At 36.6% G+C, this 22,901-nt stretch overlaps 1 protein-coding gene and 1 long non-coding RNA gene across 3 annotated transcripts; both read left to right on the forward strand.

The window, feature by feature from the left end:
• Positions 1 to 833: 833 nt before the first annotated feature.
• LOC115918817 lies at positions 834 to 12,016 on the forward strand. Of its 2 annotated transcripts, XM_030991478.1 has the most exons (5): positions 834 to 886; positions 6,357 to 6,783; positions 8,023 to 8,058; positions 9,906 to 10,067; positions 10,998 to 12,016. In XM_030991478.1, exons 1-5 carry the CDS (start codon positions 884 to 886, stop codon positions 11,063 to 11,065), a joined length of 696 nt encoding a protein of 231 aa, XP_030847338.1. In that variant the 5' UTR covers positions 834 to 883; the 3' UTR covers positions 11,066 to 12,016. The 2 variants fall into 2 exon arrangements, with proteins under 2 accessions (XP_030847338.1, XP_030847339.1); XM_030991479.1 differs by lacking the exon at positions 8,023 to 8,058.
• Positions 12,017 to 16,474: 4,458 nt separating this feature from the next.
• LOC105438053 lies at positions 16,475 to 20,188 on the forward strand. The gene is made up of 4 exons (XR_004065162.1): positions 16,475 to 16,681; positions 17,875 to 18,144; positions 18,741 to 18,809; positions 19,116 to 20,188. It is a non-coding gene; the product is annotated as an uncharacterized LOC105438053 (long non-coding RNA).
• Positions 20,189 to 22,901: the final 2,713 nt, after the last annotated feature.

Below are 22,901 nucleotides of genomic sequence, written 5' to 3' on the forward strand. Positions count from 1 at the left end.
CAGACTCATTTTTAATGATATTTTTGTCAAAAGTGGGACCCATGTGCCATGTTTAGGGATTTGTTGTGAAAAAGTTACCCATTAGAGCGGCACACCTCCATATGTCCTAATGTGAGTCCCTCCCCTCCTCCCCCCCCCCCCCCCCCGAAGGAAACTCTCCCGTTATAGGTTCCATTCTCTTGATTAGGCCAATTTACAAAAAAGAGGAGGCAGGGCATTACTATTGACTACTTTTCAATTTTTTGCTTTTATGCATTTGTATTTTTTTTGGAAAGTTTGTATATGTTATGATTTGATTTCTTAATAAACATATAAATAAACAAAATAAACAAAATTTTGCTTTTATTCCCAAGATGATCGCCATGCTGAATATAACTGGCCGAGGTATAATTATTCAACACATGATTTGTATCATTTTAGTCCACTGACTAAGAAAATTTCAAAATTCAGAAAAAATGAAAAATTTACATGTAGGGGGGGGGGGGTTGCTTTTTTCTGAATAGTAGAAAGGAGGCGGTGGCCAATTAAACAATATCCTTGACAAAGATAATGTTATGTATAATTTAGCGCTTTATATATTTGTGTTCTTTTATGAAGAATAAAAGCATCCCAAACGTGAGAATCTACATATTTTTGCCTTGGGGAACCCCCTTTAAAATCCCGGAGTCCCGGTGCCACATTTTTTGTCTTCTAAGAAAACGTTATTTCCCCCCCCCCCCCCCCCCCCCCCCCCCCCCATCGGCGGTTTAATCGGCGCCACAAGAATTAGCACTTTGCACTTTTAGCACCGGATATTTCTTTGTGTTGCAAGTTGAAATTTAATTTAGCACCATACCGGTTAGGTGTACTCTCTGGCTGACTGACTTGATCTCGACTACTGTGCATGGTGAGAATGTTTTATTTCTACAAAAATGATGATAACTTAAACTTATAGTTTATGATATTCTTATTAAATCTTTATAATGTATCTAGTTTTCAATTTGAAGTAACTTCATGACATTATTTGTGCATTTTGGTCCACATTCGTTGCACGATTTCGTTCTCGCAAGCCAAGTACTCCACGCGACATTCTTCAGCCTCCAGGGTCAGTTCCGCTCCCACTAGACAAGGCGGCGAGTACGCTCAAATACCGATGCGGTGACACAGATGCTTGCGATCGCGTCGCGCTCTCAAATCCCAAACCTTTTTAGTTTTTGTAGTCTGATTGTTGACAGTTCAGTTAGACCTACATCATGTAAATCCATGAATGATGAGGTGAAGCACGTATGAAGTAAAACACACATATCAATGAAGGCTTTTTGTTGATTTTGTCTTTTGACTAGGTCTACATGTAATTGTTGATATGTATTTAGACCGAATTTTCCGTCTCTGGCCAATGAATGAAAGAGACAGAAAATTCGGTCTAATGTGTATTTCACTATTTGTCATTACAAAATTATGCAATACAAATGAAGTAAAATAGGGTGGTTTAAATTCATTAGTTTCATGTTTCTTCATTCAGATTATTTTCAGTTCTTCTTCTCCTTCTTCTCTTTCTTCTTCTTCATCCTCTTCTTCTATTGAAGTACAGGTCAATACGTTGTCAGTGTATCTTTGTACTTCTAAAGTTGTATGTTGTATGTTAGATGTAGTTATAGACCTCTATGTAGATCTACAGTGTTGTGGAAGATGTAGCTGTAGATTATAGCCTATAGACCTAGCTAGGTCTAGATCTAGATTAGACAGAAATAACCGTCTGATATGGGTCATTTCTTTAATAAAACTGACATTTGTTGACATATAGAGGCGGTCAGAGAAGAGCCAGATGCAATCTCAGCGGAACCACCGTCGATATCAGAGACTGAAGCTTTCAGTCTAGATCTATCTATCTAGATCTAGATCTATGTGTGGTTAAAAAGAAGGCGCTTGTTCAGAAACGTATCCAAATTTAACCCGTAACTCTGGCGTGGAGATACCCTACCAAAACATACCCAAAATGAAGTAAATATTCATTAAATGTCCAAATAAAGATCATGAATTAAAAGTTGTCATGTTTATTACCTGTTTTCGTGTCAATTTTCTTGTTATTTTTGGAGTATTTTTCGGAAAAACAATGATATTATAGTATACACTTTTTCTCAGGTTTCACGGCAAACCGCTACAGAATACAAGTACATACAGTGTATGGCTACCGATGCTGGGTTGCGGGCGGGCGCGCGCCTGTGTGAATTTATGTACTGTAATGAGGATCTGAGACATTACACCGGAGTAATACGGGTCAAATTTTGGATACGTTTCTGAATAAGCGCCAAAAAGAACAGGCGCAATCCTTGAGCGCAACTGTACTATAGCTGAGGTCATTCCGAGATTTGAATTAATCCACCTTAAGAATCAAGTTAGATATTTAATTTTTACCATTTTTCACAATTTTTTCGTTATCGTCGTATTTGTTTATGTTCTTGATCCAACTTCATAACATGTGAAGTAGAATAGGGTTAGTGTTAGGGTTATCTATATCTTGCTTTCAGGGGAGTAGATTATCTCAATCACAAGAAAGAAGGAAAAACATTAAATTTGATGTACAAAAGGCATGGAGAGCTGTCCACAGATGATGTCATCCAATTGAATACTGCCCTCTAGTGACTAGTCATTTCAAAAAGCTCTAATTTCCATATTCCTTGCCCGATTTTGTTCAAATTTTCACTGAAATTTTTCAGATATCTCAAACTTTACAATAAAAGTAACTTAGTATGAAGGTTTTGGTTCCCTTTTTAAGAACTACAAATATGCAATTCACAAACTTATATTTCAATTTAATCAAATAAATTTGATTTAGAAATAAATGGATATTATTTCAGTTGACGGTACATTTTTTTATCGCTCTAAAATTGAGGCTGCAAGAAAGGAATCACACTTCATGGTACCGAGTGCGTTCAGAAAAGGAAGTTGAAATATGACCCACCGAAAAATGAGCAAGAGTACCACACACAAGACTAAAATGTTGATCAGACTATTACAATTAAATCGTAATACTAATAATAGACATTAATTTAATTGTCAAAATATATCCACAACATAATGGTTTACCCTTGATATTTTGATGAAGCAAAATAATTTAAAGCCCTTTTCTCTCTCTCTGCATACTGCCACCTACTGTCTACTGCGCTGCATGACAATTACGTCTCGTTTATAAATGATGGCTAGCTGAACTCGATATCGAGTACATAACTCATGAAATATCATTATTTTTGTAAGACATTATGAATATCTATAGTATTATTTGTCAAAGCAAATAGTTATTTTACGGTAATTTTGTTGAATTGGAGTCCCTTAAAGTCTTACGTGATGTTTTTAATTGGTTTAATGCTTAATGTTACAATCAGCTCAGCTTCAGCTTGCCGTTATACACACATTTTGGGGGATGAACAGAAGGCACTTCGATGTTATTTTAAGGGTTTTAAATTATTTTCATTCATCAAAATATCAAAGGTAAACCATTATGTTGTGGATATATTTTGACAATTAAATTAATGCCTATTAGTATTATGATTTAATTGTAATAGTCTGATCAACATTTTAGTCTTGTGTGTGGGACTTTCTTAACTTGCTCAACAGTCTTCAGTGGGTCATGTTTGTTCTTTTAGGACATATTCATAAGCTACTCATGAGGGACCTTAAATCCACAAGCCTTGCTTTCAACCAAGATCACCTCATCTTTCTTTTTTAACGCCATATTCTGTAAACTTGTTATATTCATGTCATATTTGTCAAGTGTGTTATGAAAGAAAGATAAATAAAACTTGAAACTTGAAACTTGAATATTTCAACTTCCTTTTCTGAACGCACTCGGTACCACGCACAAAGTGTGATTCCTTTCTTGCAGCCTCAATTTTGAGCGATAAAAACACCTACCGTCAACTGAAACGATATCTATCTGTCTTTTCCGTCGCATTATTAGAACAGCAACTTAGTCTAACTCCCGCCGCTGCATGCACACAATTTTTAGCAATTTAGCTGCAATGATAATTATAAACCTTTAGGTCAGTCAGGAACCCCATGACTTTTACAAGCCAATTGCATGTCTGATTATCATTTAAGATATTTATGATTGGAAATCGAAATCAAATTTTGCGTTTTCCTAACGGTTTTCATAACCCTACAGTCTATTGGGGACTCAAAGGGGCACTTCATGATCATTTTGAAGCGCAATTTTTTTAGGGCTTCAATATTACACCACATCAAAGACACTGATAACACGTAGAACCATGCATCTCGGATTTAACATTGTTAAACGATGCCTTTAAAGCTAACCTTCAACTCTGGTATGAGAATTGTACTTTGAGAGAAAATTGCTGTTATTTATTCAGGATTGCTTATCCTGCCGTAGAGTAGGTTGTTTGAACCAGTGAAATAAAAACTAACGCACAAATACTTACTGGGCATCATCTTCGATAAAACCACAACTCCCATTTGCACCTTTGTTAAGCACCTTATCTTTCAATGCTCATTACTCGGCTACTACCGGTATACATTTTCACCCAAAATTGTTTGGCACATGTCATTTATTTGTAATCTTGAACATTCAGTGTAAGTTACATTTGATAATGTGAGAATTTGTTTTCTATATTAACCAGATCCTCAAGTTCATTTGTAAGTATAAGATTTGTTACATGTACTGTGTTAATTCTTTTAATTTTAAATGTTTAGAATGTAGGCATGTTGTAGACATAAAAATACAACTCAATTCATAAAGTATAGAAATAAAGAATTAATCATTTATGGGTAGCATATTGAAGACTGCCATCTTCTGGTGGGTAGTGGCATATGTATATGTATAACATATGTAGGCCAAAAATGAGTTTGATGGATGGAAGTAGAATTAGGGGGAAATGAAGAAATGTGTTACTGGCTCACTATTTCAAATAGGACATTGTTCATTAGAGCTATTTTTCTAGTGACTGCTTTCTACTACACTGTTTAAAAAAAAAAAAATTTAATTTCTCTTTTCTCTTCTTTTCTCTTCTCTACTTTTTCAATTCTTTTCTCTTCTCTCTTCTCTTCTCTTCTCTTCTCTTCTCTTCTTTTCTTTTCTCTCTTTTCTTCTCTTCTCTCTTTTCTTCTCTTCTCTTCTTTCCTCTTCTCCTTTCCTCTTCTCCTTTCCTCTTCTCCTTTCATCTTCTCTTCTCTTCTCTCCTCTTCTCTTCTCTCCTCTTCTCTCCTCTCCTCTCCTCTCCTCTTCTCTTCTCTTTTGTTCTTTTCTCTTCTCCCTTGTCTCCTCTTTTTTTTGTCTCCTCTTCTTTTTTGTCTCCTCTCCTCTTCTCTTCTCTTTTAACCCATCTGCTTAAGTTTTGAAAGCACACCTTTGAGCATTCTCTGTCTCTCAATATTTTTCTTCTTCTCTAATTCATGTAAAATGCTATTTATTTGTATACGTAAGTTTTAACATGATTATTTAGAGATTTCTGCATGTAAAGACAGGTGTGCAAGTGTAAAGAAGATGCATATAAGATAGAGAGGTTGGCAGAGAGAGGGGCATAGCAGGGATAGGGTAGAGAGTGAAAGAGGAAGGGAGAGGAGGAGGGAGAAGTAGGAAAGAGAAGAAAGACGGAGAGAGGGGTTGGGAATGAGGAAGGGAGAGAGTGAGGAAGAGAGATATAAAGGGAGAGGGAGAGGGAGAGGTGTATTTGGAAATACATGTAGTATGTGTGAGAGAGAAAGGGAATAATGGGAATAGAAGAAAAAAAATACAGGAAGAGAAGGGAATGCATGAGGAAGAATATTAGGAAGGAAAGGAGAGCATACTGGTGCTAATAGTGGAAATGAAAGAACAGAGAGAATGAAATAGTCATGAGAGAAATAACTATACGGGAAGGGGGCGGGGATGGGCAAACAAGGGCACACTTAATATGCATGTCCTGTTGTGTGGAGGTAACACAAACTGTACAGCTTGTTTAAACAAGTGGCTCAAATATTCCCCAGACATAGAAATATTCCTAGGTCTTGATTGACGTGATGAGTGCTGGTCATGACTCACCAAACCACATTTGTGTGCATCACTAAAAGAAGCAGCAGCAGCACTCGTGGAGTGTGCAAGTGATATCCCCTACCCTAGCTACATCATGTGTCTCAGTCACATTCATAGTTTCCAAGAGCTAGTCAAGACGCAGTAGGCCTCCAGCGCAGAGAGCACCACCAGGAGGGCAGTTCTAATTATAGTCAACAATTAAGTCGCCAAGTTTACTCAAAGGGGGCCACAAAAGAGGGATCTTCTCGCGGCGTGACGGAAATAACACTTTGTTAAATAAAGATAATCCTGCCTGTAGCAATTGTCGCATAAGATGTATCATCACTACCCCTTCTCGCTCTATCCGCCACAGGATCAGCTAGAGCTCCTGGACTTGCAGCAACAGCACCATCACCTCCAACAGCAGCAACACCTTCATCAACAGCAGCAGCAGGGCGGGGCACAACATTTCATGACTGAGATCGACAAGAAGCCGGTCATCCTAGTGGTCCCTAGCATCCCTGGACCGTCGTCATCGTCCTCGTCAACGTACTCGTCCAAGATGGCAGCGACTCCTATGAACGTGTCCTCTGCGGGGGCCGGGGGACGCATCATGAGCGGGGGGCAGGCCATGCATATGGGAGGAGGGGGCAGCAGCAGCGGAGGAGGAGGGGGTAATCCTCAGATGATCCAAGCCCAGGAGATGCCCACAAACCTGATGGTCAAGCAGGGTCATTCTTCTTCGGCTCAACCAGCATATGCTGGAGGTAGGACTCATGTGCATGCGTCCAAAAGCAAAGGTATTTATGTTCTGCTTGTTCACCTTTTATTTGCTTCCCTTCCATTATGTTGACATTATTCTGTACAATTCATACCATTCACTTTTTATTTGATCATCATCGTTCTCTTTCATTAGTATTGTTTTTTTTAGACACACACAAACTCATGAAATGATGAAAGTGTTAATTAGTCTACAGGTGAAAGATTTCTACCATTTTTTTAATTTTAATATTTGATTTGATCAATTATCATCAGAATGTTATATATTCCTTTTTTAAAATTCAAATACATTGTTTAAACGAAGTGGATTTAAGTTAAGGTTTTTGTTAAACTCTGTTGATGGAGAAAGTCTATAGATTAACGTTTTTTTCAAATCATCCCGCTACCATTGGCCAGAAAATGTTGCTGAACAATTCATTATTTAGTTCATTCCCTGCATCACATTTTAAAGCCATAATTTTATTCTCATTTGTTAACAAGAGGAGCATGGTATGTTACATTTGCATGATTCTATCATTTCTATGACATTACACCAGTCTTGTAATCTTCATGTACATGTATGAATTCACTTAATATGTACATGTACATGCATATATATTATTGTTGTCCACAAAGTCAGATTTTTTTGGTACTTCTTTTAATGAAATGATTGTTACAATATGGTTTATTCTTGATAGATAAAGTGTATATCTTCTCAGAACTTCACTGATCAATCTGTATGACTCTTTTATTGATCAATAATGTTTGTAAGAAAATATAAACTTTAGCTATAAAGAATGAATCATGTTGTCACAACCATTTCATGAAAAGAGGTAAACCCAAATTATGCCATTATTTGTATCTCCCTCCTAAAAGATTTGCAAGCATGTGAGCTATGTGATTGTCTACCTTTATGTAGCATGAACTCCTACCCATAATTGAAAAAGGCAGTCTTTGCAGCATCCAAGATGTCGTTTAGGAGTTTATAAATGTCACTGATTCGTCATAATCCAAGGAATATGTCACTGAGCATGAAAGTAATGACATCTAACCTTTTCATTTGACAGTCCATGCCATGAGCCATTTTTAGTCACATGTGTGTAGCTAAAATCATGAACAATTTGGATTTGAGCCTCATTTGTGTATTATGTTTTGTATAGCGCCTTGAGTAAGTTATTAGATAAGTGCGGTTTATAAGTATTTATTATTATTATTGTTATTATTATTTTCTATACATGTCTAAGAGCACTAGTTTTCACTTTTTGATAATTACATGATAGGCAGTACAAGAACAGATAGAAGGCCTTTTTTCAGTGGTGAGTTGTTTTATATTTTTCTTTCAGAGGTCCAATTTCAATCAATTAGAATTTAGTGGTGGTTAGTGGTTTTAGTGGTGGTTATTTTACCTGACTGCTAAGAAAGCATAAATGCTTGTGTGTGAGGTACAAGCAACCAGAGGACTGACGGCTTTAGGTGCAACTGCACCATTTGGGTTTCACAAAGTACAGATTGCACAAATTGGAAGGACAGGGGGGGGGGGGGGTTGGGGGTATACTGTGGTTGAGACCTTTTGTTGTCATATATTTTTAACTCGACTAGAAATTTGTTGTTTGGTAACATGTGAAGGATCATGTCTGTGATATCAATGTTGCTTCTCAAAGAATGACTATAATGTAATATCCATCTAGTATCATGACCATCATGCTGAAAAAGCACTCATCGTACACAGATAAAGAAAATGAAAGCAAAACAAGATCAAATGAAAGGTGTTGAAAGAATCCAGTTATAATCCAGGATGTTCTTGGAAATTGCAGATATCCTGTTTCCTGTGTCTTGGAGTACATTCTGAGAGAGAGAGAGAGAGAGAGAGAGAGAGAGAGAGAGAGAGAGGAGAGGGAGGGAGAGGGAGAGGGAGAGAGAAAGAGAAAAGTCATTGGTTCTGTTTGTACCATGTTCCTTCTTTTGCAAAGGCAAAGATTTTTTGTGTATCCCTTCCTCTGAATTTGGAGGAAATCTACAGGATTTGGATAACGTACATGAAATAATTCATTTGAACCGATAATCTTTCTACTTCAGGGATAATGTTAAGTTTATTTTGATCGTTTAAATTAAATTCATTAGTTTAATAAGTCTACCTACTGAGTATCTTATCTCTTAGTGGCTCTCCTGTTTTAGTAATAGATAAATAAATGTATCTCTTATGATCTGTTAATGATCAGTTCGCTATTTTGATATTATGTACACTGTACGTCGCTAGCGTTTCAAGGGGAAATGAAAGATGTTTTCATATCTTAGTGAGATTGTAGGGTCTCCATATTAGGCCTACTCTATATGGCTTTAAGTAGATTCAGACAAAAACAAATCATTGTAAAGCCCTTCAGACATTTTGTTTGCTCAAATCAAAGTACCTCTCTCGTCACTTTAACCATTGGGTTAATCAGGGAAAAAAATAATATTTATTTTTCGGGGGCTACTTTTCAACCTTGCCTGCATGAAAATAACATCCTAAAATTTGTTTTGTATTGAACTCTATGCAAATTTAAGGGGGCTCTTTTCTGATTTTCGGGGGCTCTTTTCTGATTTTCGGGGGCTATTTCTCCCTGAGCCCCCATGTATTTTTTTTATACAGGGTACAGTGTAGATCTCAAAATAACACTTTTTAGGATAGATCTTCTCCAAGTATATGTAATAAATCAGTGGTTAGCTAGTGTGGTCTGCAAATGCTCTAGACCAATGCCCTTTGAAAAGAAAAAATCATCAATTTCACAAAACTGTATTATCCACCTGTATGCACCTTCTTATAAAGCATCCATGTAAGATTAAATATTAGTTCATGTCCCAAGAAGGGATAGGGGGATAAGGAAAATAATAAGGGGGGAGTTGGATATGTCAAGTGCTACCCAGGAAAAATTTGTTTAGCATAGGAAATCGACAGTGGAGCACTTGTTGGAGAAGCATGTATTGTACAACTGGGGGTGTTTCACAAAACTTGTCATCAGTGACAAATGACAGTTGTTGTTATAAGCTACTGAAATCCTTGCTTCTGATTGGTTATCAGCAGATTTGTCACTGATATTTTTCATTTGTCATTGAAAAAAGGCTTTGTGAAACAGGTCCCTTGAAATCATGCATTGTAATCTTTGTATAATTCCCATTTCTGAAGGAACCCTCAATGCAGCAGCGGTGATCCAGCAGCTTCAACAGCAGAGGCCTTCAGCACCGCAGAGCAAGTATGCCGAGCTGCTAGCAGTCATTGAGGACATGGGCAGGGATATCAGACCAACGTATGCCGGCAGCAGAACAGCCACGGAGAGGTTAAGACGAGGTAATGTGGATGTACCAACATTTGCGAGATCTTGAATTGGATTAATGTCTGGAGATTGTACAGTCAAACCTGTATAGAAATACCACTGAAAGAAAAGTAGCCCTGTAGGCAGGTGGTTTTTATTTAAAGGTTACCCAACCCTTTGAATACTATAAGTCTGAAAGCACTTGGGGGCTGGAGTATCTGGAATGAGCAAGTTAAAGTCAAACCTGCTTTAGCAACCACCTGTATAGGAAGACCACCTGTCTATAAACACCACATTTTTGTTTCCCTAGAAAATGGTTTGTCATTGAAACCTGTAATAAAGGAACCTATAATACATAAAGAGCATCTGCCTATAAAGGCCATTTTTCTTGTCTCCCTTAGGCGGCCTTTATATACAGGTTTCACTGTTTTAAGAGGTTTTTATGTGAAATATTATTCAGGAGACACTGTTCAAGGGAAACATCAACAAAAAAAGTGGTATTTGCTGAAGCAGGTTTTACTAACCATGGGATACAGACAATGACGTTCTTTTTGGAGAATGTACCTAACATTGAAAACTGATGTCACAAGATAGTTTTCATATTTTCACTGTCCATCAGGATCTTGTAGCTCATAATAATGCTTGTACAGCCGCTTATTTGCCAAACACCTTTCTCAGAGCAAACAAATTTGACCTTGCAATCTTTATAACATAAGGAATCTTTGATAGTGCTGGTGACAAATGATAAACCATAGAGGTATTTTTGCAAGTAAAGATGATTGTGACAACTGAATGTTTAGCTTATTGTCTTGTCTTCATACATGATTTGATATGATATTGTTTTCTAATTGTGCTTTGTTACCTTTTCGTTGTGAATCCAGAGCAACTGATGATGATAATGACGACAGCATAATAACTGAAATGTAATGTGAACACTTTATATCCATTTTATCAATCCTACCCAGGTATCACACATGCTAAGGCCCTTGTCAGAGAGTGTTTAGCCGAGACTGAACGCAGTGCAAGAACATGATTATCCCCCATGAGAACATTCCATGCCCACTTGACTCAAAACACACTCAAGAGTCAGAGCTGACCAAGGTTAAACCTTATCCTGCATGCTATATGAACTGGTGCTGTATGAACATGTAATATCGTCTAGAAAACCCCACTTAGCTAAGTATGTGGGACCAACCCAAACATAGTGTTGGATGAAATAAGGCAATTGATATGCTGAAGGTGGATGTATTTTTATACCAAGGTTTGTTACTTTATGTTCTGCTGTAAATGAAATGCTAAATTGTTTTCTATGTTTAACATTAAGGAAGTCAGCATTTCAATTCATTTAGCAAAGTTGCAAAGTTGCCTTCTTCTGACGTAATAAAGCATTGACATTTTTGAGTGACAGTTTTCTTGTTTCCAATGTATAGGAATTTTCCAACAGATGAACTGACATTTCTAAGGTATTGAATTGCCTGTAACAATTTCTTAAAAGTTTAACAGTTTGAAAAATACCCCCTCCCACCCCATGAATGAATCATGAATGAATCATTCAAGGTGTAATGATACATTTTGGATTAATTCTGTTGTAAAATATACATGAAAATGTTAATCATGCAACCTAGACCCCAATTGACCTTTGAATAAATCTCTTGGGATTCTAGCCCTGCTCAAACAATGTGTCTGAATGTTACACTTTCTTGGCAAGAATGGTGTAGATAAACCTTGATGTAATTGTTTCTGGGGAAAAATGTTCAACGCAAGAGTTTTACTGGAAAGGAAAAATATTGCATTGAAGAGCAATATGCTTGTGCATGTAACTCCTTATGTGGTTTGACTTGTTTTGTAATGAGCTGTACTTTCTGGTATGCCAGTCAATTGCCTGCAGACATTAAGTACAGGAGATAATTGGTATGTCAGTGAAGCTACAGACATGTTGAAATGTGGAGCGATTGTCCATTTTGAGTTCAAGCCAAGATGCTAGCGAAAAGCTGGCTGACTTGTTAGGACCGAAAACTGACACGCTATTGGCAAAGTCCCACATACCCAGGCCCCCCCCCCCCCCCAGGTGTTTATGGAGCCTTGCCAGTCAATGCTTTAATTGCAACATTTAATGTCCATTCCTGGGAAGAAAATGAGTAGCAGGATGCTATGCATCAATATTCTTTAACACATTTATTGGAATTTTTCTGTCTGTGGATCTTAAACTTAAAGGAATGGGATGAACAGAGTTAAAGAGGGTTCAGTTCCAAGAAGAAAAGATAGTCTCTTGAGAGCCAGAAAGGCGTTACCCATGTTTCTTGAATGTATGAATTAATATCTCCCTTCTGGCTCTCAACAGATGAATTGTTTGAAAAGATTCTGTCCTTTGAAAGGTTGTGGCATATTCGGATGCATGTTCATGTATATAAAATTGCAGGCATGAGTGCACACCTTGTTCTTTGGGAGAAATTAATCTACAGAACGGTGCTGATGATCACCATAATTGTTGTTAATAGATCAGACACCTTCTTATCAGCTTCCTTTCATTGTTTTCAGTTTTCACCCTTTTTTGATATAGTTTCTACTTTCCTTGACAAATCCGAAGTACATTTCTATATTCTGCATTTATTATACCATTTTCCCTTTGAATCCCATCATCAGCTTCTCTTTACGTTTTACTTTTTCATAAAATGTACTATTTTAAACAGGTGTCGAGAGTAGGCATGTTATGGCCAAATCCTCTTGTTATTCTTCATGATGCCAAGTTCATATTTCATGGAGAATTTGTTTAGGCCTTGTGCCTGGAATTTCATTTCCCAGCTCCTGTAAGTTTGTCCCCCCCCCCCCCCCCCTACAGTCCATAGGATTTCTTTTTTTTATTGAAATTGAATAATTTGTCTTTTTTTAAATGTTGTAATGTATTTATTGACGTATAGTGGCGTATAGTGACAATTTCTTAGGACAGTGATGCTTTATAGTAAATCATTTTCTAGTAAAACATGTTTGGGAGGAGTAATTTCATAATCGTTAGGTTATATAGAATGTAGCATTTCTTTTCTGGTTGAATTGTTTCATTGGATGACTTCAAACCATTGGATTATAGTGGGTAGCATTCAGAGATTTAGCATAGGTAATTAGTTTAATTTTATGGATGTATCTGATGGGAAGAAAGGTTGAATCAGAAAAGAACAAGTACTACAATTCATATTTTCCTTCCTTGCACATAAAATGTAAAAATGGGGGACTTTCCTATTTTGTTAAAATTAATATTTGTTATGTACATAAAGCTGTAATTTCTTGACAACTAAATGTCAGTGTCTTTATCAATATTTATAAGATTGTGAAATGTACAGTATTTCTTAAAATAAAGTAGATAATCTCACACCACTCTCACACCGTGTCACATGTGACTGCATGCATTATTCCATAGAATTTTGTGTGACTTGGTGTTAGGGTGTCTACTTTATTTCAAGCAATACTGTACAGTATGTCCCTTGAGATATTATTGAAAGAGGAGTTTGTGTTTATGAGGATTTTTCATGTATTCGTTGGTTATGGAATAGAAGAGAATGTTGCATTCTCATGAACAGCATGAAGGTGACTTTCATAGATGACTGATCCAATATTCCAACACCCCTAGAGTGATTTCACAAATCCATAATTGTTAGCAAATAACTTTTTTCACCCTCGTTTGTAAATCAAAAGATGCAAAACTTGTCTGCTAGTGTCCCCCACCCCCCCCCCCCCTCCTCATTATCTAAAATGCTCTAGCTGCATGTATGCCCCTTTGTTGCAGAACACACAAATACAAGTAATAGGACCTTGTAACTATCAAGCCAGTGTCCTTGTGATCTCACCACTCCCACAAGACATTTTATTTTGGTCATAGAAAGTTGAAACAGCTCATAACCTCTAATATATGTACACAGATTTTGCATTCATGTGAGCTGGTAATTTGAATCGGTCCCGTATTAGGTGGGAGAATCCAGGAACAAGCCAAGGTGATAAAGATTATATCAAATCCTTCAAACCTTTGTCTTTCATGGAATCCAAATGTAATTATATCAATTGATGTTGCATTTCGGAGTAGTCCCAATGCTGGAGATTTGCTTCGTCATCTGCACTTATTCCAAATCACTTAACATCACAAGAAATTCCCAGACCTGACACATGCGCGAGAACTTTTAATTTCCAGTGTTGCCAAATCAGTTGAATCGTCTGTTAACGAGATTACTGGATAGAAAAGAGAACCAAATTAGTCACTAGTGAATCTGTACAAATCTTGAGGCTTGAGAAGTAAATGTGTTTTGGCATCCACCTGTTTGAGAAAGAACGGTACTAAACCTGAGTCATGGGTTGTTCTTTTATGTTCCAACACGTTCCAACCTTCTCTCCATCTCTCCATCTCTCCTTTCATTAATGGATAATCAAAGTCATGCGGGTCTGAAATCGTCCTTTCATGAATTTGAGAATTGTTATAGCTCAAGTTGGTAGTTATTTCAAAGAGGACTATTTTAAAGTGAAACCAATCTCGATAGTTTTGAAGATGTTTGGTGATCTTGAGTGTGATAAGCAGGAAACTGGTTTTGTTTAAATTTACTAAATGTATCCAAACTTGATACATTCTTAATAATAAAAAAAAATCCTTCAATATCATAACTCTTGCAAAAGAAAGGCCCTACATAGTCCAAACTAATATATGCAAGATGAATTCCATCCCTAGGAATCTTACACAACAGGTGAATGTTTTAAATTCATCATCGGGGATTCAAGGGAAAAGAATTGGGTGCAATTGAATACATAAATAGCCTCTTATCTCACTTTCAAATAATCACACAATTATCCAGTATTTGAATGACCCAACTCAAATACTTTTTTGTTGGCTAGCCATTACATGCACACGTGAATAATCCTCTTGATAAAGATTTTTTTTTTTGGGGGGGGGGGGGGGGAGAGAAAAGAAAGTCTCTTCTGAACAAAATGTAATCTATTAAGGGTTTCCTGCCTCGAGGGAGATACGACAAACCTTGGTAAGTTGGCGCTTCCTCCCACCGAACCAATTAAATCGACAATGGGTTTTGACAACTGTGGTGGATCCAGACAATAGGCGGCATGAGATGCCATGTCAGAGGGGAGGTGGCATGACTCTTCACTTTTTTTTTCTTCCCGCAAGACGAGTTTGAGGACTGTTTTTAAAAGGATGCCCCTCAACTTTTTCATTCTCTTTTGTGGCTTATAAGAAGAAGGGGCTTTAAGGGTGGAATTTCTTATGTTCTTTTTGAGGTCTTCTTATAAAAAAAACATTTTCTCTTGTCGAAATGCAAACTGAGAGAGGAAGAGGAGGGAAAGATGGAAAGAAGAAGGAATCAAGGAAGGAAAAATAGAAAAGGGGAACAAAAAAGGAGAGATGATGAGAAGGGCAGAAAGAGAGAAGGGAATGCTAAACGTTTTGTGGTCGGGCTTGGGTAGAGGCCTGGATAAATGTACTAAGGGGATGATCTTGGTAAGATCAGGTAGTCATCATTTTTCAATGTTACGAGAAAGCTCGCCATAAAGAATATAAGTTGCAGCAATTTGACATCTCTTATTTGAATTTAAATCTCCTTGTAAACATATTTTTGTATAATATGTAAATATCAATGTGCATTCTTGTTTCATGTGTATTTTCTGGATGAATAAGTCCTTTGCTACTGTGTAAGCTCTGTATAGTTGCTATTAAAACAACATTAATATTTGATAGAATACTCTTTTGTTACTATCAGCTTTGTAATGTGACTGTCTCAATGAAATAATTGATTTTTAACTGTAGTTAAAGGTACCACGGATGAGTGAGAGAGAAAGAGAGAGAGAGAGAGAGAGAGGGGGGGGGGGGGAGATAAAGAGAAAGAAATAGAGAGAGAGAGAGAGAGAGAGAGAGAGAGAGAGAGACTGGAGATGGACATGAGAGAGAGAGAGATAGAGAGATCAAATACATGTACTAGTGGAGAACGGGGAAAAAAAAATAAAGTAAGAAGCATGTGATGAGAGAAAGGGTGGAATAAAGACAGATAGAGATACAAACACGGGACGGGAAGCAAGAGATGAAAGCATAAGAAGAGCAATGTACACACGTATTAAGAAAGAGAGAGAGAGATGAAGAAGTGGAGTTAATAGACAAAAAGAGATGAGGGAAGGGGGGGAGGGAACAATGAGAATTGGATAAACGGTCTAAAGGCTTGTTCACATATATCTCATAGTTTACCAAAACTGTTTTTGTTTTCTAAATAAGTCTGGGCTAAAATAGTGCTGCACACACCAAAGTTCCTTTTCCACTTTTCTATATGTTAGCAGAAACAAAAATGTAAAGTACAGTATGCATAAATTGCTGCCATTTACCACAGCATATGTGAACATGCTTTGTAAATGCCTAAATGAAAATTGAGGGGAAAAAGTTGTAAGTAAAACAGAATTGATCAGGGGGTGTTTCATCAACTAAAATCGATTTCGATTTTAAAAATCAATTTTAAGGCCGAATCAGTTTTAGCTTAAAACCGATACATGTGAGCTGTTTCATCAAATCGATTTTAAGCTAAAATAGATTTTTAGGTGTCTGCAATCAAGGCTAGTCAATTTGGGGTAAATCGATCACAAAATGGCCTTGCTTAACTACAGTGAGAGTCCTTGAAAAGTAAGTAAAATCTGTTTTTCTTTGAAAATATTAATTCTGTTGATAACAAATCTGTTATTTTGGAAGAAGAAAAATGTTACTCTCATTATTATGCAATTTCATTTTTGTGTAACTGAACGAAATCTTAAATAAAATCAATTTATATCACTCTCCAAGTGGACGAATTGCACCGGTTCAACCATTTTAGTCCCATTCATATAAATTCATGCAGGTTCAATAGTAGTTACCGTACTATGACGTTTATTATTCGGTTAGGACAGACAGGTACAAACTCATTAGTCTAGTTTATTCTTGCAGTAGCATTGTGGTTTTACTAGTTATGCTACTAGTTGTAGATTTGGGCTTAAAATCAAGATCTAGGCCTAGATCTAGGCCTAGGCCCTAGATATATCCCTTATTTATTTTAGCATTGTCTTGTTTTTGTTGAAGTTCTAACTTCTAGACTAGGTCTAGAGCTCTAGATCTACGTTAGAGACTAGTCTAATCTAGGTCTAGATTTTCTAGACTCTAGATCTAGACTAGTCTAGTCTATAGATCTAAACTCTAGGTCTAGATCTATTAGACCTAGGGCTAGGCCTAGGGCCTAATTATTAAAAATCAATAGGATTATTGTTTTGAAGGTAAAATTTTATGAAAGAAAATTAGATAGACCTATCTAGACTCTAGATCTAAAGTTAGACCCTCTACTACTAGATCTCCTAGAGTGTTACTGTCAGACCCAGGTCTAGATCTACTCTAGATGTAGATTTAGTCTGGAGTCTAGGTCTAGATCTACATGATACTTGATAGATCTAGATAGTAGATCTAGGATAGATGTTGACCTGTAAGTGAGGTGGGGGGGGGGGGGGGGGGGGGGGGGTAAAGAGCGCAATTCTTTTTGTTTTAGGTCCCGAATATTTGAAAATCACGCCGGCCGCAAATTCGCTCAGCGGGGGGGGGGGGGGGGGGGGGGGGGGGGAGGTAACACTTATTTTTTTTATTTGGCAGGGGGGGGGGGGGGGCACGTCCTGTTGGTCAGTACATTTTTTGAAATTTTGCTGATTTTAACATATTTGGGGGGGCCGGAGGGGGGGGGGGGCACATGCCCCCTGTGCCCCCCCCCTTGATCCGTCCCTGGTAGGATCCCTAACACAGTCCAACTCCAAGCTCTAGACTATACTAGAATTTTTTTTTTTTTTTTTTTTTAATTTCAGAGTCGGACTAAAAGATGGAGTGGACCACAAGTCGTATCCACCAATTAGACCTTGGCTTTAGTCCAAGACTCAAAAGTTCTCTTCTGCCGTGTCTCTACAGTCTTGGACTTCTCATTCTTCCTTGGCCTCAGGCTCAAGGAAAGGGTTCAGATATGCAGAATGTACTCAAGCTCAATGTCTAGGTGTACAGCTATAGATCCTACTGTGCTAAGCGGCCTTGTGGAGTGATCTTCTTACTAGTAGAATTTGCACACCAATGATAAAACAAAGGTAAGTTTTTTTTGGTGTGGTTCTTCTAGACATATGTATAAATAGATTACTTATTTGTTGTTGAGTGTGTAAATCTTGATTTTCATTAAATTTTCTACGTACAATCGCAAACTGATAAATCCATGTGAGGGGGAAGTCAACTATGACATGTCTCAATCATAGATAAATTGCTTCATCAGCCATCCTGATTAATATTGTACAAATAATAGGGCAGCAATTAATGAATAAAGAGGTGATTGAACAAACTGTAATGAGAATATATGTATGATAAAAGCTGCTCTGTTTGTTTTATACCTCTTTGCCTTCTACTCACGACAGGGGAATGTTCATTGAATCTGTGTACAACAGTGTTTGGTTCAAGAGCAGGGTATCCGAGATCAAGATTAGACTCCATAGTCAATCTTCCAAATGTCTAAAACTTACAATTTGGTTGGTAACAATGTCTTGGACCGAATACATGTAAATTACTGTTGTAATTACTGATAAAAATGTACTTATGTTCTTTTGTACACATTTGATACAGTGACAATTACTTTTCTGAAAAATAGATGTGCTCTCTTCATAACAAATATATGTATCTCTGTTTTAAATCCTAGGTTGCAAAATAAAGAGCTGCTAGTTCATGACAAATGAACATTTATTGTCAATCTCTTCAAATTGAAAAGGTAAGCAGTATCAATTACCAAAATTGATCTATCATTTTTCATAATCCTTGTAAGAAGTCTAATACCCATCTTACCCATTATGTTAGATAAAACATACACAAATGGTAATGAAAGGATTTTTTTTTAATCCAAAGCAAACAATTAATCATTTATCTTCTGTAACTATTTTTATTCTCCTACTTTATTTATTTAGCAATTAAAGTATTTGAAATAATCATAAATACAAAAAAAGAAGATTGATTGAAAAGTTGTACTAGTATTTAGTAATTGATTCATTTATTACATAACTTTCAATTCCTATTCTAGACTGCAGAGCCTGAATTACCTGCAACGTTATGCTTCTTATGAAACATCAGCCAGCCTACAGGTAGAAGCTCCCTTTTCCAGCTTTAAGCAAGAGGATCCACAATGAGATACAGATCTTGGTATCATGGACTGGTCACTTTTTACAACCAACACTACTTGTAAAATAAGATTTACAAATTAATTCCTATAAGCTATTAAAAATGCTCTAGTCAAGGTACTAAAACTTTGCCAGCGAGTTTGAGGTTTTGGGTTTGATAACATGTTAACATAAAATATTTTAAAGGAAGTAAACGTTTTAATGATACTTCCAAGATTTCCTATAATTTAAACAGAATTTTAGAATCTTACGGAAGAAAAGAGAAGAAATAAAAAGCTATTATTCTGTCATGGAGGTTATTGTTACCAAACTCACATTACATAGATAATTTTGTTCATGGCAATAAATCTTAAAATATCAAATTGGAATTTCTTAATAAGCCATTCATCTGAGCAGCAGTTTGATGACCTATTTGGAACTCTTCCTAGAGGCACTTCTTGCATGACTATATATCGATAATTGCCTGTTGGTGCTTAAAGTGCTATTGTAGCAATTGCACAACAACAAATACAAAATAAACAACAGAACATTGTGATTGAGTGAAAACAGATTTTTCCTGCAGGAAATATATTAACTCTGACTTATGTTGTCCTTAGAATTTGTTGTCAAAGCTGATAGAAAAAAATTGATGATTAATTTCATATAGACAAACTATTGCATCAAGAAACCACATTCTCACCGACTGCGTGACCTTACATGACAATGTATATCATCCTTAGATTAACAACCGTATGAGTAACAGAAATATTTGTGACTAGTATTACTCTTTTAATCTCCATAAAGGTAACTCGAATAGAGAGTGGCAGATATCAGCTGCAGTAGTTTTAACAACTGGCTGATACTTTCATAGGAGCACTTTTATTTGTGTCATTTAAAATATTGTAATTGTATCCCTTGAATGTGTTTGCTATGCTCATCATTTACAAAATGTAGATTTCATTCATTAAAGCATAAACATATTGATTATACTTTAAAATCTGTGTAATTTTATTTTGTATGTATTTTTTGTCTTTTAAGAAGATAAAGGGGGGGGGGGGGGTGAATAGATGAGATTGTACGCTAGCGCATGGTGATAATAATTACATGATGATAAAGGGCAATGATGTGATTCAAGAATGGTGTGTTTGTATGCTGGTGAGTTATTGTTATAAGTTGGTGTTATTTATTCATTTTTGTTCTTTATTTATTTTTTGTGAGGGAGGGGGGGGGGGTGTTCATGAAGAAACAAAATTACGGCAAACAAAGCGTTGTGATGGGAGTGTCGTTTTATGTTAATGAGAGAGAGAGAGAGAATATGAACGAAATAAGGACACATAATTGTAAGCGCATATGGTAAAAAAAATATAGAAAAAGGGGCACATAACAAAATGGAAAAGGGTCACTTCTAAGAAGAAAAATAAAAAGTTATTAGAAATAACAAGAGGAACTTTAAAACAAAGTGAAACGGGACAAACTACATGAAGGAAAAGTGCACTTGTAATTAATAAAAAGGGATGTTAATCAGATGTAAAAGGGGCACTTAAACCCTATCTAGCATGGGTTATTTTGAAACTGCATAGCCTGGGGGATCCGGGCCCCCTCCCCTGGAGAAAAAAACGTGAAAGAACACGTTAACTGTACCTTTTTTGGAGATGGGCCCCCTCCCTTGGCGCTCAAGGGAGGGGGTGCGATTTTTCAAATTTTCGAGGGCCCCCCCCCCAATATTTTTTTTTTGATTGTTCACTACCCCCCCCCCCCCTCCCCTGAGCGAATTATCGGCCGGCTGTTTCGCTGCTAAATATTGTCTCACGAATTGGGCCCCCTCCCGTGCCGCCGGCTGGATAAGCCCCCCCCCCCCCCAGGCTAGATAGGGTTAAGGGAAAAAACGGGCGCCCATGTATTTTGAAGAAAAAAATGGGCCATTGTGTTCCCCCCCCCCTCCAGAGTGCCGCATTTGGTATTGATAATGCCTAACTAGATCTATGATGATTTTTTAAAAAAATTGGTTATGAACAAAGATTTGTTCCCCCAAGAACAGAATTCCTAATTTTCAGATGTATGGTCAAATTGAAGCTAGCCGACACTTGCGCCTTTAAAACCAATGAATGCTGAACATAGCATATCAATAATGCAATGAATAAGGATAAAATTGATTTAAAATTGATATGGATCACACTCTAACTTAAAATCGATTTTAAGGCCAAAATCGATTTTATTTATTTAGTGAAACTGCTGCTAAAATCGAAATCAATTTTAGGCCCTTAAAATCGATCAAATCGATTTTAGATCGATTTTAGGGCTTTAGTGAAACACCCCCCAGATGAGATAGACTTCAGGAGTTGGTTTAGTTGAAAGTCATTAATACTACGCCAGGAGTGTCATTTTTGACAGACATGGCGCCTTATAAATGTTCACTATTAATATTATTATTTTACATGTACATACAGAAAAGAATAAGCGGTATATACAACGTATACATGTATAATCGGATCAGAAATAAAGACATTTTCTCTCTATTTTGTTTGTTTTCAATTTATTTTCCAACATCATCATCATCATCATCATCAGAAGCTTTGCCTCTGACACACTTGTTCAATGTTCAGACTGCTGTAAGGCACTTTCAGGACTAGAAGCTAAACTGCGATGTTAATCAATGATGCACAATTGTTATTTATAATGCACATATCTCTTCATATGTAGTCAATGGAAACTGTCATGATTAGAAGGCAGAGCAGTGTCATATTGGTCAATTTAAAACAAATCAATCTATATTTCTTCATAAACCATTTCCTGCATAGGATTCCATACAAACAATTGAAATAAATTAAAAGCCTCTCTTATTTGTGAAAAAGGAAACAAATCTGATAATATTTTAGCAAAGTCTAATGTTAGACTTGAATGAAATCATATTGCTCATTTTGAAAGTAAAAAATACAAATAATCTCATTCATATGCAGCATAACGGGCAAGCCAATGTCAATTGTGTTTTGCCTAGAACCTTTAAAGACGAGCATACCCAGCAATTTTTAAATAGGGTCAAAACGCTACAAGTGTTATCAGAGTCATCATAAGATGAGAAAATACCATTGTCCATACTTTTCTCTAAGCCATTAACAAATACAGAGTCATATGAAAAAAACTAATACGTAACTACATATTACAAATGCAACAGCTCCCTCCTATGTTTATTACAGGACAATAACAGGACAATTAAAGGGCAATCCAACCCTAGTAATAATTTCATTTCTTTGAAAGCAGAAAAATAAGATAAACTAAATGGCAAAGTTTTGAAATAAATCAGACCAATAATAAGAAACTGGCAGTTTGGGCAGTGCATTGCGACATAGTCGCGGATAACTCTCCTGTTTGCCGTGTACAGTGCCTTCTCCCTTGAGGCACTAATAAAAATATATTATTCATTATAGGTCCTCTAAAACGATAAGACCTTCCTGAATCATATATTTGTGTTGGAACAAACGGGAACGTTGTCTGCTACTAACCACATCACAGAGACATTACCCATTTAGCCAATTTGAAGAGTCCATACCTATTGTGATCATAACTTTCAAATTCATAACTTTCTCATAAAAGAATAAATTTTGGCTATCTCATTTAATTTTATTTATCTTGTGGTGACAAGTAAACAATAAAATTATGCCTTATATGAATTATGCCAAATATGCCTTAGCTAGTTTGAAAATCTACTCTTG

The sequence above is a fragment of the Strongylocentrotus purpuratus genome, unplaced genomic scaffold, assembly GCF_000002235.5.
Source record: "Strongylocentrotus purpuratus isolate Spur 01 unplaced genomic scaffold, Spur_5.0 spur5_scaffold_2, whole genome shotgun sequence".
In the NCBI taxonomy this organism is placed as follows: Eukaryota; Metazoa; Echinodermata; class Echinoidea; order Camarodonta; family Strongylocentrotidae; genus Strongylocentrotus; species Strongylocentrotus purpuratus.

Coding starts and splice junctions, on each gene's coding strand:
- LOC115918817 (XM_030991478.1), top strand. Junction 8,059..9,905: donor TAGAAGGCCTTTTTTCAGTG/GTGAGTTGTTTT, acceptor CCATTTCTGAAG/GAACCCTCAATGCAGCAGCG. Junction 10,068..10,997: donor CACGGAGAGGTTAAGACGAG/GTAATGTGGATG, acceptor AATCCTACCCAG/GTATCACACATGCTAAGGCC.